The sequence below is a fragment of the Neopsephotus bourkii genome, unplaced genomic scaffold (genome assembly GCF_033783945.1).
Source record: "Neopsephotus bourkii isolate Nb327-2 ecotype Australia unplaced genomic scaffold, CSIRO-AGI_Nbou_v1 NB_1052, whole genome shotgun sequence".
Taxonomy (NCBI): domain Eukaryota; kingdom Metazoa; phylum Chordata; class Aves; order Psittaciformes; family Psittacidae; genus Neopsephotus; species Neopsephotus bourkii.
This window is the reverse complement of record NW_026901541.1, coordinates 586,252-601,436: the sequence shown is the minus strand read 5'-3', so window position 1 is coordinate 601,436 and position 15,185 is coordinate 586,252. Positions and strand designations below refer to the sequence as shown.

Genomic DNA, 15,185 nt, shown 5'->3' with positions numbered 1-15,185 from the left:
TCCCTTCTTGTCTTGCTTGTATTGTTCTAAATTCTTGCTTGTTTTCTGAAACTTGGGTAAAGACAATTGTTTGTTTTTTTGGTGTTGTTTGTTTTGTTGAGTGTTTTGTTTTGTTGGAGATTTTTTGTTGTTGGGGTTTTTTTGTTTTTTTTCACATGTGTGCTGAGGCTGGGGAAAGTTGTATGTATACATGCCATTAAAATAATTTAAAAACTTATGGAAACTGGAAGTTGAAAACTGGATCTGCTTGGCTTAATCAGAAGTTTTGATTATTTGTGGAATAGTTTTGTAAAGAACGAATTCTTTTACAATGTATTTTGAAATTTGATAATGATTATAATGCTCTTTATGCTCTGTCCTGTGGCTTGTTAGGAATGCTAACACTTGACACTTGCTGTCCCCAAATGATTACAAGCTTCTTATCTGATCAAGCAATGTAGTGAAGTACCTCATTTCTTTTTAGAATGTGTTACTTTCACATTGGGTTGCTAGCTGCTGTTCAGCCATGAAACATTTGTATTAAGATACTGTATTAAGATAAGGTACCATGTAGGAATGAAACGCCTTTGGTACGTAAGCCATTGTAAAATTGCTCTGTAATATTAATGCATCACTAGGTGAAAGACGTATTTTGCAGAACTAGTAAAGCAGTTACTTTCAGAATGATTAAAAGGCAGCAAAAAAAAATTGCTTTTCCCTTGGTTTTATGGCTTAGTTTAAAATGATTTCTCTTTTCATTCAACTAAGAAGTTGCTAGATCACTTGATCCTCACAACTAGAACGGGGTCTTAAGCAAAACTGTCATCTTATGCTGGTTTTACTGAACATGATGGTGATTTAGTAGTAAGGCTGTATCCTATGTACCAGTTGTCTGCTCAGGAATTCCATGAGTTGAAACTTTGCTCCTTGAGCTCAGTGTTCAATATAGGAGAATGATTTATTGCTCTTTCCCTAGAAATGAAAGCTGCTGCCTATCTTTGGCTATAGTTTTGCTTGGTCTCCAGAAAATGAACAGTCATGGCATGCTGTGATAAGAAACAGGCTTAGTCAAACTTCTTTGTATGCAATCTGTATATTGGCAATAATTAGACTTGGAGGGCTTAGTAAGACTCTAATGCAGACCTTTACATTTAAAAAAATTCTTTGTGAAACTGCACTCACAGGCAGCCACATTCATATTAAACATAAAGAAGAACCAATATGTTCACAGGCTTTTGCAGGTTCTAGATGTAATGGTGGCCAGGCAGCTTTGGACGACAGTTTGTTCTTGGCCCTGCTTGTTAGTAGCAATGAACACTGACATTTTTTGGAGCCACGTACCAATTGTTGTAGATGATGGTTGACTTCCATATTACACAGGTGTGACAATGCATTATTTTCATGCATGTGCTTATGAGTGTCTGTGTCTGAAAAGCTTCTGGTCTGTACTACTCTATTTTTTTGAAGGAAATTATTTTCAGTGACTAGTAAATAAGTAGAATTCTGACATGTGGGCATCATGTTAGAGAGTTAGTGTCCATTAAGTTGTCTTGGTACGTATATAAAAACTTTCTGAAGGTTTCTGCATACATGGTATAATCTCTGGCTGAAGACACATAGCCACATCAAGCTAATCAATCCATAATTTGATCTTTTCTTGATACTTGCCCCATGGCGCTGTCAGTAAGCAGTATTTTCTTCTGTCATCAGAAGTTTATCATTTGTTCAGATGTATAATGAGGTGAGTTTGCCTAGGATTGTTACGGTAGGGTAAGGTTATTAGGAAATTCACCTCTTGCAGTATACCTAATCAGTTGCAGTTTATCTCATCAGCAGCATGGATTACTGTATGCTTCTTCTAGTTTTTGAGGTAGGTTGCTGTAAAGGACAGGTAACTATGATGCCTGCCTTCAAGGTATGTGGTAGATTGTCCTAAAAAGATTCTTAAACCTCAAAAGGTTGAGTATTTGACTGAAAACTTTAATTTTCAGGGCAAAATAAAGCTTCTTTGCATAAATTATGTTGAATTCAAACAAATGCTATGAGCAGGAAGTATAATATAAAGAATACTTAAGAGCACCGTACTTTGCTCTGAAAGTGCAAGATGTATGTACTTTTCCCCCTTTTGGGCTTCTGAAGTGCACAAGAACAGGCAGGCTTACAATAGACAAATCACTGCACTTCTTCCTCTAGTGTGAACAACTTGGAAGAATAGGTGTTGCCTATTGTATAGTAGTTGAATGTTATGATAAAGATTGTGTAATGGCCTCTTCAAAGACTTACAGTGAGAAGAGCACAGAATCGATCCACAGAGGTAGGAGCAGAAAAACTGCTGGATTATTATGTGTAAGATACTTTCATGATGCAAACCAAAATCTTACATTGCATGGGGGGAAATCTCAAGTTCTAAACCATTAGCTTATTATAAAACTTTATGCTAATTGACCACTGTACATACAGTTAACAAAATACATCCTGTCAGGGTTGAGTATCATTTTTCATGAATACAGTCTCTTTCATAAGTGAATTTTTGAAGGGTGATGTCAGAGTTTCAGCAAAATGAATGAAGTATATCTGAGTTCTTAAAACATATAATGCTATTTTTTAACTTTTCTCAAGGAGCTTAGACTTTATTAAGTAATTTACATTTGCAGTCTTTATGATTTAAAAAAAATCTTGCATTGAGCTCTGGGTCTTTAAGAAATACACTCAACATTTTTTCTCTTGATTTGAATGTTCTGAAAATACTCTTCTGAAAATGTATTGTGAGTTAGTGGCTGATGCAGTTTGACAGACTTGACTGCTACTGGAGAAAGAGTTCTTTTTCTTCAATTATTTTTTTGAAAGGAGGGAACTTAAAACTTATGCTTGTTATTTGAGAACATATTTGAGATATTTCTCACCTATTTTAAGAAAACCTGAGCTTAAAATTTTTGGGGGTTTTTTTGTTTTGTTTTTTTTCTTAGTTCCTCAAATGTTAGCAATGATGGTTGACTTGGAAGAAGATGAAGACTGGGCAAATGCAGATGAGCTTGAAGATGATGATTTTGACAGGTAATTATAAAACTAGTTCGGATATTTTATCAAGACTGTGTGCTAAAGACAAATTTTAAGTGCAAGATGCAAATAACTGCAGTGCATTACTTTCTCCTTAACTCAAATAACTTCCAGTTTTGTACCCTTGGTCACGAGCAGTGTATCTGGCTGTTCTCAAACAGGTTTTAAGTAGGCTATTTAGGTACTGTTCAGCAAATAAATCCTTTTGGTATTTGTGTATTGCTGTAATTTACTTGTACATGTTGCATGTGCTTTTTGTCTGCTGTTTTGCATTGTTTTAACTTTTCAGACTTGTTTCTGTTGCTCAGTTCAGAAGTCAGCACTTCTTAACCCTTTAAATTGAGGGCTTATCGTAAAGTTAGCTGGAGCCAAAGTTGAGAGCTGCTGACCAGTTTAATCATCTACATCCAGTCTCTTCATATTTTTCTGTATCTGTGCCCTTGAAAAGATGGTGTTAAAGAGAAAAGCTGCTGACCTTTGAAAGAACATAAGAATGCATAGCGGAATTCCTTGCTGGATTTCATCTAGCTCAAAAATACGGTTTTATTATTTTAAATCCCTTGCTATGGCTAGCAGAAGTTTATCTTGCTGTGTCCTAGGCAGGAAAGATCTACTAAAGATGATCTGATCTTTCTGAGTTGCTTATTCCTGCATGCTTTGTATCTTGCTCCAGATTTTCACTAGCATTACAGTGATTTGTCTACAGCATCTTGTTATATCTGCTCTTGACCAAACACAGAATGAAATAGAAGCAGAAATATGCATAGGAGATAGCTATCTCCAGACTTCTGTAAAGACAGGGATGTTCATTTACCAGTCTAGGTGCTGCTTTTTTTTTTTTTTTTTTTCCCCGCATCTGCCAGCTCCTTCAAGGCTCAGACGTAATCAGTGTTTTAAAACAATTTGCCACAGAACACATTGAGAAGTGTATGTGTTATTCCTAACACGTAGGAAGATAGGCAGTAGAAAAGACATTGATTTACCACTGAGCCACATAGTGACTTCTACTAGATATCGGGCATGTAAAGACACTTAACAAACCAAAGCATAGGTATTTAGGGATGCTGGGGGTGGACTCATTAGGGACTGTAGTGATAGGACAAGGGGTAATGGGTTAAAACTGAAACAGGGGAAGTTTAGACTGGATATAAGGAGGAAATTCTTTCCTGTTAGGGTGGTGAGGCACTGGAATAGGTTGTGCAGGGAGGTTGTGAATGCTCCATCCCTGGTGGTGTTCAAGGCTAGGTTGGACGAGGCCTTGGGTAATATGGTTTAGAGCAAGGTGTCCCTGCCCATGGCAGGGGGGTTGGAACTTGATGATCTTAAGGTCCTTTCCAACCCTAACTATTCTATGATTCTATGATTCTAATTTATGGAAGAACCCACTTAATTTCTGCTTGTCTTGGAATACCGTTTTGTTTTTGTTCCAGTTGATTATGGAATTGAAAGTAAGCTGTTGTTTCTTCCCCTTCTCACCCTTTTAACAGATTTAGTTTCCTCAACTTTGGAATTTTGCTATACAGGTAAAACTGTCAGACACTGCTGTGTTCAGGTTTGTCAGGTATTTGAATCTTTGCATTCAGCTGAATTTCAAGAGGAAATAGACTATTAAAGTTCAAATCCTCATCAAGCCTTTCAGGGTGTGGAGTTTATTCAGACATCCTGCTTAAGCAGCTTAGTAAGAGCTCTGAATCATCCACTTGAGGCATGCCAATTTGTCTTTATTGTCGGCAGAGTAACTTAATGCTTCTAAACACAAGTTGGCTGCCTATGGATTTTTGAGTGACAGTTCCCCCCCCCCTTTTTTTTGGTTTGGTTTGGTTTGTTACAAGTTTCAAGTAGAGTGAGCAAAGATCAGAAAACAAGTAATGCTTGGCAGCCTTAGCCTGAAGGAGAAATGTAGCTCCTTTGGACCTCAAAGTAATAGGAGAGCTTGAGGCTTAGACACAAAATACTGGACATCAGCTAGTCTCCGGTGATGTCTGTGTGTGGTGGTAGTTTTTTCTCACTCGTGTTGCTGTGTGTTTCCCACTTTTGTAGAGAGTTATTGATAAGCTGATGTTCATACTGACCTCTTTGGGTGCTTGAGTCTTTGTAGCTTCTTAAGAAGACTGGAATTTCTGTTCAGTCCCTGAAATGATCATCAGGCTGTAGTCTAGTTAGGGTGTGTTCAGATCTAAGGGGGATGTGAGTCAGCCTACACAAAAGCTGCAGGGAATATTTTAGCATTTCCAGGTTTTTGTTGCTCTCACTTCATAGAGCAGTGAAATTCTAAAGGAGGAAAAGATTAATCCAGCTTCCTCTTTTTCTGGCAAAAGCCTTGCAAATGTTGCAGAGAGGTGTGTGGTCATTTTTCTAAGATAGACTATCTTTATTTCCTCAAACTGAACGTCTGAATTCATGGTGAGAGGAAAGAGCTCAAAGAATAAAATTTCACACAAAAGTTGCCATTAACTTTAGTGCCATTAACTTCAGCTCCAGTCTAAACCTGGGTGTCCCTCCTCTGTTGCCCTCCTTGTGATGTGTCTGTTTATTTGAACATGAATAATTAGAAGAAAAATTACAATATTGTCAGTATCTTTGCACAAACACTGCTGTTCACAGCATCTGAGTTTCTAGACTGTTTATGGTTTGTAATGAGAGCTGGGGATTCAAGCATAATAATTTGAAGACCTTTATTTCTCACCCAGCTGACTGATACGTGAAAGAAGAGGGAGATTCATCCCTTTCTGAACTATTATTCAGCTTTTCCATCAGCATGGGTGTCTAGGATGGGCTGTAATATCTGTACCAGTAGTTAGCTGTATCCTGGAAACCTTCTTGCTTTTCTGTAGGGAATAATTTTATTGGGTGGAACAGATCACTTCACAAAGATAATGTTAGTTGATTCTCAGTTCTGCAACTGCCTGGGAGTCACAGATTCCTCACCTGGACTGATGTTTTCTGCCTGAGTCATTGGCAAGAGAACATGCTTCTAGACTACTGATCCTGCAGCTGTGCAAGAAAGGTCTCTTATGTGCCAAAGCTTGAATTCTACTAGTTCACTTGATTCACAGCATGTCTGAACGGGTTCATATTCTCATGACAAAAAGATGATGGCCAGTAATATTGTGTAATTCATTGCAAACTTGGTTTCAGCTTTCTAGGTACGTGTAATTGTTGCAAAATTTGGTCCATATCTTCAGTGCTTGTAAGGCCTAAGTTTCTTTGGTACTAGACTTAATCAGTAGGCTACAAATAATAAGATGTTTCAGTAGTGGGTAAGTAACTGTTTTGTGACAAGCGTGTATGCGTTTAGGTTTGGGTACACTTTATTTACTTACAGAGGCTCTACTGTATTCAGATGGCAAAAGTCTTGAAGACTAGAACTGCAGGAGAGGGCAATTCTGTGCCCTGCTGGACTCTTTTTTTTTTTTTTGTGTAGTTATCAAACCATTGATGTTTCTGTAACTGATATTTAGCAATGCAGTTGCTGGTGAGAGTGCACTGGACAGGATGGCATGTGGCCTCGGAGGAAAACTTGTTTTACCTATGATTAAAGAACATATTATGCAGATGCTTCAGAATCGTAAGTAGCTACATTTTCTTTTTTCTTTTTTTTTTTCTTTTACAATTCTGTCCTTTTCAGAAACTTTGATACCCTTAGGTCTTTATGCTTAGCTGCTCGATGTATCTTTTATACACTTCAGCTTTAAATGCTGTGAACCATTTTTCTCACAAATGTTTACTGAAATAATAATTTAGAGCAACTGGGTTTGGATTGGGTAGCCAGATGGTCCAAATATAATTGCATTTTGTTTTGTAGAATCATTAATTTCAAGTTCAGAATGCATGCTAATAGTAATACAGTTAGAGTAGCAAGAGTAAGCTTGACAAGGAACATCCAGTGAACTTCAGTGCAAAATAAACTACTTCTTCACTGTACTTTCTCTCAAAATATTTTATTTCATCCTCATGAAACACAAGTCTGACTGTCAGGATTCCCATGTTCTGAACTGTCATGTTCTTCATTCCAAGAATTCAATAAATAATCAGGAATGTTGAAATCTTGCATTATTTCAGGAAAGAAATTATTATGTGCGTTTACCACAATTTGATAAACCTCTTTGTTCCTCTGATTTTCTTTCCTGTAATCCCCATGGTTCTGTGCACAGAAGCACAGAGATTCTGTTTAAAAAACCAACCAAACGAACCACCAAAACCAACAACAAAAAACCGAAAGAGTAGACAAATAGGACTTGGAGGCAGGGCAAACCTTACATCTCTAGATGGAATGTTACTGTTCTTAAACTGTCTCGGGGAAATGGCAGGAAAAGTTCAGTACTGATCATTTATTTGTTTTAAATTCAGATATTTGTTTCACTAGGCCTTTTTTCCCCTCCTGACCTAAAGAGTAAGACACAGGCTCATAGGCTGCTTTGATATAATAAAAAAAGTGTGTGTGTGTGTATATATATATATATATATATATATATAGGAAGGGGAAAAAGAAATCCTGTCCTGATGCTTCCCTGCTTAGCTTACTTAACATGCTGGTTCCAGGTGTTAGAACTATGTACATACTTGTATCAGCAGTTAAGAATTCTTTTTTTTCTAGGTCTGGATTTGGCCTGGATTAAATACTCAAATTTTTGTGCATCTCTGGAAGTATGTATGAGGAAAAGTGAAAAGTATTTGACAGATCAAGTAGATGCATGAATTTTCCTTCCTACTTCTGTTCTTCATTCTTCTTCCTCCTGTTGCCCCCCAAAAAGGTGGTTTGTCTTTTTAGTTTCCAAAACGAATAACATTTATTTTCATTTTTACTCCTCTGTAGCTGACTGGAAATACAGGCATGCTGGCTTGATGGCGCTCTCAGCCATTGGAGAAGGTTGCCATCAACAGATGGAAGGAATTTTAAATGAGATAGTTAATTTCGTTTTGCTGTTCCTTCAGGATCCTGTGAGTATAAGTTTATTAATAATTTCAAAATGTTTTCATTTCTCTTATAACTACTTGTTAACTATTTGAGGGAAATACTTTTTCAGCATCCAAGAGTAAGATACGCTGCTTGTAATGCTATTGGACAAATGGCAACTGACTTTGCACCTGGTTTTCAAAAGAAATTTCATGAGAAGGTAAGTAGTGCGATGGGGGGAGGAAGTAGTAGAAGTATGTCCCCTTCAGAAACTGAGTTTCTGAAAATGCACATTTCTCCTTTAGGTGATAGCAGCTCTTCTGCAAACCATGGAGGATCAAGGCAACCAGCGTGTTCAAGCCCACGCAGCTGCAGCACTCATAAACTTCACTGAAGATTGTCCTAAGTCGCTGCTTATTCCGTATTTGGATAATCTAGTGAAGCATCTTCATTCCACTATGGTGATAAAATTACAAGAGGTATAGTATACTGAACAAATTGTTTCATGGAGGGTGAGCTTGTCACAGGGAATAAGTATAGCTGAATTAAGACCTCTGAAATAAGCAGATGTTGGACCAACGTAGTTGCAGATGTTAGGACATACAAGAGCAGATTTTTACATTTGGCATGCTTTTAAGTAAAGAATGTGCTGTAGAAATATAACACTTTATTCTTCCTCTTTCCAAGTTGATACAGAAAGGCACTAAGCTAGTTTTGGAGCAAGTTGTGACTTCAATTGCATCAGTTGCAGATACAGCAGAGGAGAAGTTTGTTCCCTACTATGATTTATTTATGCCCTCTCTAAAACACATTGTTGAGAATGCTGTTCAGAAGGAATTAAGACTTTTACGAGGAAAAACTATTGAATGCATCAGCCTAATTGGTCTTGCTGTTGGTAAAGAAAAGGTAAGCTTAGATCTTATCTAATGGTCTAATACTTTAAAATGCCCCTTTTTGCGGAGTTAACATTGAATTACTATATCCACTTGTTACGCATACAGCTATGTTGTTGCTGATTTCTGTGCTTGTTTTCCTGTTCTCATTTCTGAGGTGACCGACTTGCTGTTTAGATTCACGAATTCCTAATAGAATCATGAAAATATTACAGCCCGAGTTAGTCTTTTCACACTGAGCAGTGTTGAAAGCACTCATTTATTTTTTTCTTCATTTGGGGTGGCTTTTTGCCTTAAGAGAAATACTGGATCGTTTCATTTGGGCAGTATCAGAATGGCTGGTAAGATGTATGTAGTTTGAAGGAAACAGCATAGTTTCTGTGTGCAGATGCCTGAAAAGTTTAAATGTGCTTGTAACAGAACTAGAAGTACTCATTTGTCATGAGGCTTGACGTATTTGGCAGCTTTGGGGATTTTTTTTATTTTTTGGTTAAAAAATACTTCTGTAAACATACTGAGAAACAGCTGTGAAGGACAGTGTAAGTGGTGTTCTGATAGCAAGTTTGCATTACAGTTTACACACTTTCATCTTACTGAGTGAAGAAAACAAAATAGCATTTCAAAGTAAAATAATGCGAAGTATACAGTACAAAAATGCTAAAACCCCTCCCAGAATTACTAGCACTTTCCTTTGACTTAGCACTACCACTTACCATTCATGCAACTAAATTTTAAACAGATTTTAAACATAATTAATTTTAATGACTATTGTTGGAGGGCTACTGGGAACGTGGGGCGTGAAAAGAAGGTAGGTGTAACATCAGTGAGGCATCTGATGTGACCTAGAACGTTACAAGCTCATAAGTAGCTCATCCTATCAGCTTTTGTCCCAGTTCCATAAAGGAGTCATCAAAATAGTGAGAAGGGTATCTGGGAAAGTTAGAATTGTTGGAGTATTAGTATTTATCTATGTAATGTTTTATTTAAATACTCCTCTGCTTTCAAGTGTATGAACAGATATATAGTGAAGCTTAAGACAAGAATGACTTGGTGACGCTTCCAGAAAAAAAACTTGTGTTTTCATTTTTTTCCTGCATTTCAGTCTTCATTTTTTCTTGAGTGGCATGTATTAGTGGGATGTGTCCCTGGCCATGGCAGGGGGGTTGGAACTAGATGATCTTAAGGTCTTTTCCAACCCTAACTATTCTATGACTCTATTTCTAGCTTTAACTTGTGTCTTGGCAGTGTGCTGGACTTAACACCAAACAATTTAAGTGATCATTTAAGTCTAAAAAGTACTTTAGTGTAAAAGTACATTTAAGTACTAAAAGCACCCTTTTAATTTGCCTTTAAAAACATATAGTTGTTTCCTGTATCTAGTTTATGCAGGATGCATCAGATGTAATGCAGCTGTTATTGAAGACACAAACAGACTTCAGTGATCTAGAAGATGATGATCCACAGGTATGTTAAACTTACAGTGCATAACTTGTTGGTTAGTATTAAAAGTGTTCTTTGTACATGTGATGTTTTTGACCCCCCGCCCCCCCTTCCCCAATTACAACTTCAGGCTAATTTTTCAGCATGTCTTACATAAATTGGGATTGATTGCCCTAAGATGGCCTTAGACTCTTTCACAGAAATGTGTTTAGGAAATGAGACTTCCAGGATCTGTATTTGCTGAAGAAATTTCAGCGTGTGGGTGATCATTCCTAGTCTATTACTAACTACTTTTTTTGGCCGTGTATGACCTATTCCTTTGGTGTCACCTCCATATAAATAGTTCAACAAGACTTGTTAGACAGCTGTTCTAATGAGTGAAGTGCTATTTTGACTTGTGCATTTGAAAACAAATACGCCTGAAAGCACAGTGCTGCTTTCTTTTTTGCTCTGTTATTTTCAGGCATATGGCTCAGTGGTATCACTTAAATTTAGGGAATGATTCGTTTCAGAAAAGAAAGTTTACTTTTCAAGACAGTCATGGCTGCATTGCAAGTACATCTGATACTGTCACATTTTTACATATATAGTGACTTTGAGGTACTGTTAATGCGTTGTTACGAATACAGACTGGGGACATGTCTTTTGAAGATGCATTTTTATATGGATAGCACATTGGATGAGTTCTTCTCATTGAAATAAGTTTTATGGACTGCTGACAAATTCTTTTTAAAAGTCCTATTGTATAATGTTCTTCCTTTATGCATTCCTTTAAATAACTGTGGGACATGAAAATTCTGACTCTTCTCTTCCAGATTTCTTACATGATCTCAGCATGGGCCAGAATGTGCAAGATTCTTGGAAAGGAATTTCAGCAGTACCTTCCTGTTGTCATGGGACCTTTAATGAAGACTGCGTCCATAAAACCTGAAGTAGCTCTTTTAGACAGTAGGTTTAAAATCATGTTTTGCTTGAAAAAGGTACTGAAATGATTTTGTAGCACTTACATATTTATTTTTCCTCTTTGTATATAACAGCACAAGATATGGAAAATATGAGTGATGATGATGGTTGGGAATTTGTAAATCTAGGAGATCAGCAAAGTTTTGGAATTAAAACTGCAGGCCTTGAAGAAAAAGCAACTGCATGCCAGATGCTGGTGAGTAATAGAGTTTTGGTACTGCTGGACAATCAAGTTTGAAGCCAAAATCTCTGAGGAAAAATATTCTTTATAGTACCAAATGAAATAGTTCTGTTTTTCTTTATGTGATATGTCAAGTAGATTTCAGACAATTCATTGTGTGTGGCTGGCTTGATTAAAAATAGTTCCTTTATTTTGAAACTTCAATTCTTAAGATAAACAGATCGTTTTCCTTTCGTTAGCAAAACTTCTAAAGAATTTGGAATGTTGAAGAGTAGATCCTCTCAGGGAATACTGATGTTTCTGAATTTGGTTTGAAAAATGCTTAAATGTTCTAAGACTGAGATGAGAACTTACGGTGCTATCAGAGTTTCTTAAAAAAACACAGTGGAGGGGGTAAATAAATGGGTTATTGCATGCTTTTAAAAAATAAATTAAAAAAAACTTCTAACAATTTTTCTCACCATTACATGGGTGAGAAAACATCTGTAACAGTATTTTCACTCAAAGGTGGTGTTTCCATGCTTTTTTTTCAGGTTTGCTATGCAAAAGAGCTAAAAGAAGGATTTGTGGAGTACACAGAACAAGTTGTAAAGCTGATGGTTCCTTTGTTGAAGTTCTATTTCCATGATGATATCCTATTAACAGATTCTACTGTGAAAACAGAAACTTAATTTGGAAGAATCAAAAGTCATGCTTACTGTTTTCCTAAACATATTGAAAGTGTTAGTGTTAAAAAATTCTGTTGCTTTATAGCAGAAATTGTTTCAGAGAACATTGTTTTACACACTATTTTAGGCAATGTATCCTACTTTTTCCCCTAGTTTCTTTTTAAATAAACATGTCTATAATTTTACAAGAAAGTAATAGGAAGTGCTGTTTGTGCCAACAAAGTGAAGGAGAACTTGAATAGATTTTCTGTCATGGCTTGAAACAGTCTTGAAACAACTTAAAGTTTAATTTTTCTGTGTATTTAATCTGTATCTAATTAAGAAATCAAATACACTACAATTAAAAAATAGATTTCAGGTAAAAATCTAATAACTTCATTATGGTGGTGGGTGCTTAAATTCTAAGCACTTTATGTTGGCCTTGATTGTTTTATTTCCTTAATAATGAAACGTGTTCGAGTGGCAGCAGCAGAGTCAATGCCCCTGCTTCTTGAATGTGCTAGAGTTCGTGGGCCAGAGTACCTCACACAGATGTGGCACTTCATGTGTGATGCGCTCATCAAAGCCATTGGAACAGAACCAGATTCAGATGTCCTCTCAGAAATAATGCATTCTTTTGCAAAGGTAACTTCTTCCTTACAAATTTAGTGGTGTTACTGTTCGTAGCTTTTTACAGTAAGAAAGGACATGAGTTTGATCGTTTAAATGGCTGGAAGAATTAATTGCAAAGCTTCCTCTGAATTTTGGCTTGACTGTAAATATTATAGCTGATTGAAAACTTAGTTGTGTGAACCAAAATACCAAAGTATTAACCTAAAATAATGACTGGATTTATTAATTTTTAAACAGAAAGCACTGAAGTTCTGTGCATGGAATGTGCAGTGGTATTACGCCTGCCTTGTATAATTAGGGCATTGATTAGAGTATGAATGTTCTATTAGTATCATTTCTGTTAATGATCACTTAAAGCAGAGCATGTGTTAATATTGTGTGCTTAGATTTAATTGAAACTGCTCATGTAACTTAAAGCTGAAAAAATGATCATTTTATTTCACTAGTGCATTGATGTAATGGGAGATGGATGCCTTAACAATGAACACTTTGAAGAACTTGGAGGAATATTGAAAGGAAAACTAGAAGAGCACTTTAAAAACCAAGAATTAAGACAAGGTAACACAAACTCCTGTTGACATGGGATAATGGCTGTTCTTTAAAGCAGAATTCCTAATAACTGCTGAACACAAAAAGAAGCTTAGTTCAGATTTCTTTAATTTGCATATTTATGTAAGGTAATTGGGCTTTGAAACAACAGAATCCGTGAGTTACATTTGTGAGCTCTGGGAGGATGAAGATGGCATCATTTGCAGAAATTCTGCAGTTGAATCAGAAGTTGATGGACAGATTTACTTGGAGGACAGTGCTGGTAGCTTCTTATTTCTATGTATTTTTCTTGTCCTTGTGGACAAGCTGGTTGTGTATATTTGTATTTCATGTGCTTTACATGCACTCCTAAACTGATCTGTCTCATTATACTTCTCGTTTCTCTGTGAAAGCTCTTTGAAGCTCCTTAAAGACAAAATTCCTGTTACATCTTCAGCTATTGTTTCCTATTTTCTAAATGTTTTGTTGGGGGTTTTTTTTTGTGGTTTTTTTTTTTTTTGCTTTCACGGGCTTTTTATATAGAAATGTAATGGTTTAATATTTGTTTTTTTTAACTCAGTGAAAAGACAAGATGAAGACTACGATGAACAAGTTGAAGAGTCATTACAAGATGAGGTAAGTTTGTTCGGGGAGCTTTTCCACTTGCAGAGCACCAGGATGGAACTACATTACATGGATATGCTATGCTACTCAGTTAAAGCATAGCATCTGCAGAATTATTTCTTTCTGGAAGAATGTATGTTACCATATTCCTTCAAAACTTCCAGTAAGAAGAAGGTCACACTACATGATTAAATTATAAAATACAGAACATTTCCTTGTCTGGTATACTGAAGGAGCAAGTTCAGGATATGGCTCTTAATTTTCTTAATCCTCTCAAACAATTCTTAGATGACTTTAATACAGCACTTTACAGCACGCTATTTAGTGATTATCTAAAGCCTAGCCCTGCTGACTTCCTTTTTCTTTGTGCCTTATGACCTAGGTGGCTCTTGACCTTGAGCATACCTCTGATGTGTCAGGTTAAGAGCCTGTCTCAAAAAGAATAGACCTAAAATAGTATCAGAGGAGGACAGTAGAATGAATAGCTGACATAATGTGTTTGCTTATGAGAGAATACCAAAATGAATGCTTCCCTGCTAAGATGCCAGACTGACTTTTTTAATTTAAAGTTGAGGTGACTGTAGAAGAGATAGAGTAGTTCTATTAAATTGTCATTGGTATGGAAAGAGTAATAAAGAATAATAAGTGACTGCTGCTTATGACAAGAGATGCAAAGGATGCTCAGTAAATTTAAGAACTAGAACAGTTGGGGTTTTTTTTGCCCCAGTGCAGGTGTGAAGCTGAATTGTGAAGCTTGTTTGCATGAGTTTAACCTGAATACAGACTCCAGTATCTTTCTTAACAGATCAGGCACCCATATGTAAATACTCTCAGAAATAACAGCAGTTCTAGAGCCCCTTTCCTTTGGGAGCATTAGGCCAGCATTCAAAAGGATAGAATTCTGGTTCCTACGTACTGCTTGGGATAAAAAAAAAATAACAAAACTCAAGTTCTGAGCCAAGAGCCTTTTCTGTTTTTTCTTTTTCTTGTTTGCTTTACTGTTCACTCTTGTAGACAGTGAGTTAAGCAGTTTTTTTCTTATGTGTCACTGTGCACTGATAATGAGAGAAAATGCTAGCAAGCAGCAGTTTCAGAAAAGCTGAATCCATATTCTGCACAGAGCTGCGAGGCATTTTAAAAATGCTTTAATTTCTATTTGAGCTTGCTGATTTTTTATTTTTATTTTTTTTTAAGACTGCAAGGAAGACATGTCTGCATTACCCTGTGAAAATAGGAGTGGGACCAGAATGTCATTTGCCATATAGACTGAATTAACATATGGTAACAGATATATATCTTAGGTCCCAGAATTTGTTTATGTAGCCCTTACCTCAAGGCAGCAG

At 36.5% G+C, this 15,185-nt stretch overlaps 1 protein-coding gene across 1 annotated transcript in view; it reads left to right on the top strand.

The window, feature by feature from the left end:
- The window catches only part of IPO5 (importin 5), a 42,975-nt gene that overhangs the window by 17,330 nt on the left and 10,460 nt on the right, over nucleotides 1-15,185 (top strand). The window contains exons 9-21 of the mRNA XM_061361075.1: nucleotides 2,946-3,033; nucleotides 6,498-6,604; nucleotides 7,853-7,977; nucleotides 8,064-8,153; nucleotides 8,239-8,412; nucleotides 8,621-8,839; nucleotides 10,207-10,290; nucleotides 11,082-11,214; nucleotides 11,304-11,425; nucleotides 11,944-12,040; nucleotides 12,530-12,702; nucleotides 13,137-13,248; nucleotides 13,799-13,854. Coding sequence (XP_061217059.1) covers nucleotides 2,946-3,033; nucleotides 6,498-6,604; nucleotides 7,853-7,977; nucleotides 8,064-8,153; nucleotides 8,239-8,412; nucleotides 8,621-8,839; nucleotides 10,207-10,290; nucleotides 11,082-11,214; nucleotides 11,304-11,425; nucleotides 11,944-12,040; nucleotides 12,530-12,702; nucleotides 13,137-13,248; nucleotides 13,799-13,854 — 1,580 coding nt within the window. The remainder of the gene's footprint in view (nucleotides 1-2,945; nucleotides 3,034-6,497; nucleotides 6,605-7,852; nucleotides 7,978-8,063; nucleotides 8,154-8,238; nucleotides 8,413-8,620; nucleotides 8,840-10,206; nucleotides 10,291-11,081; nucleotides 11,215-11,303; nucleotides 11,426-11,943; nucleotides 12,041-12,529; nucleotides 12,703-13,136; nucleotides 13,249-13,798; nucleotides 13,855-15,185) is intronic.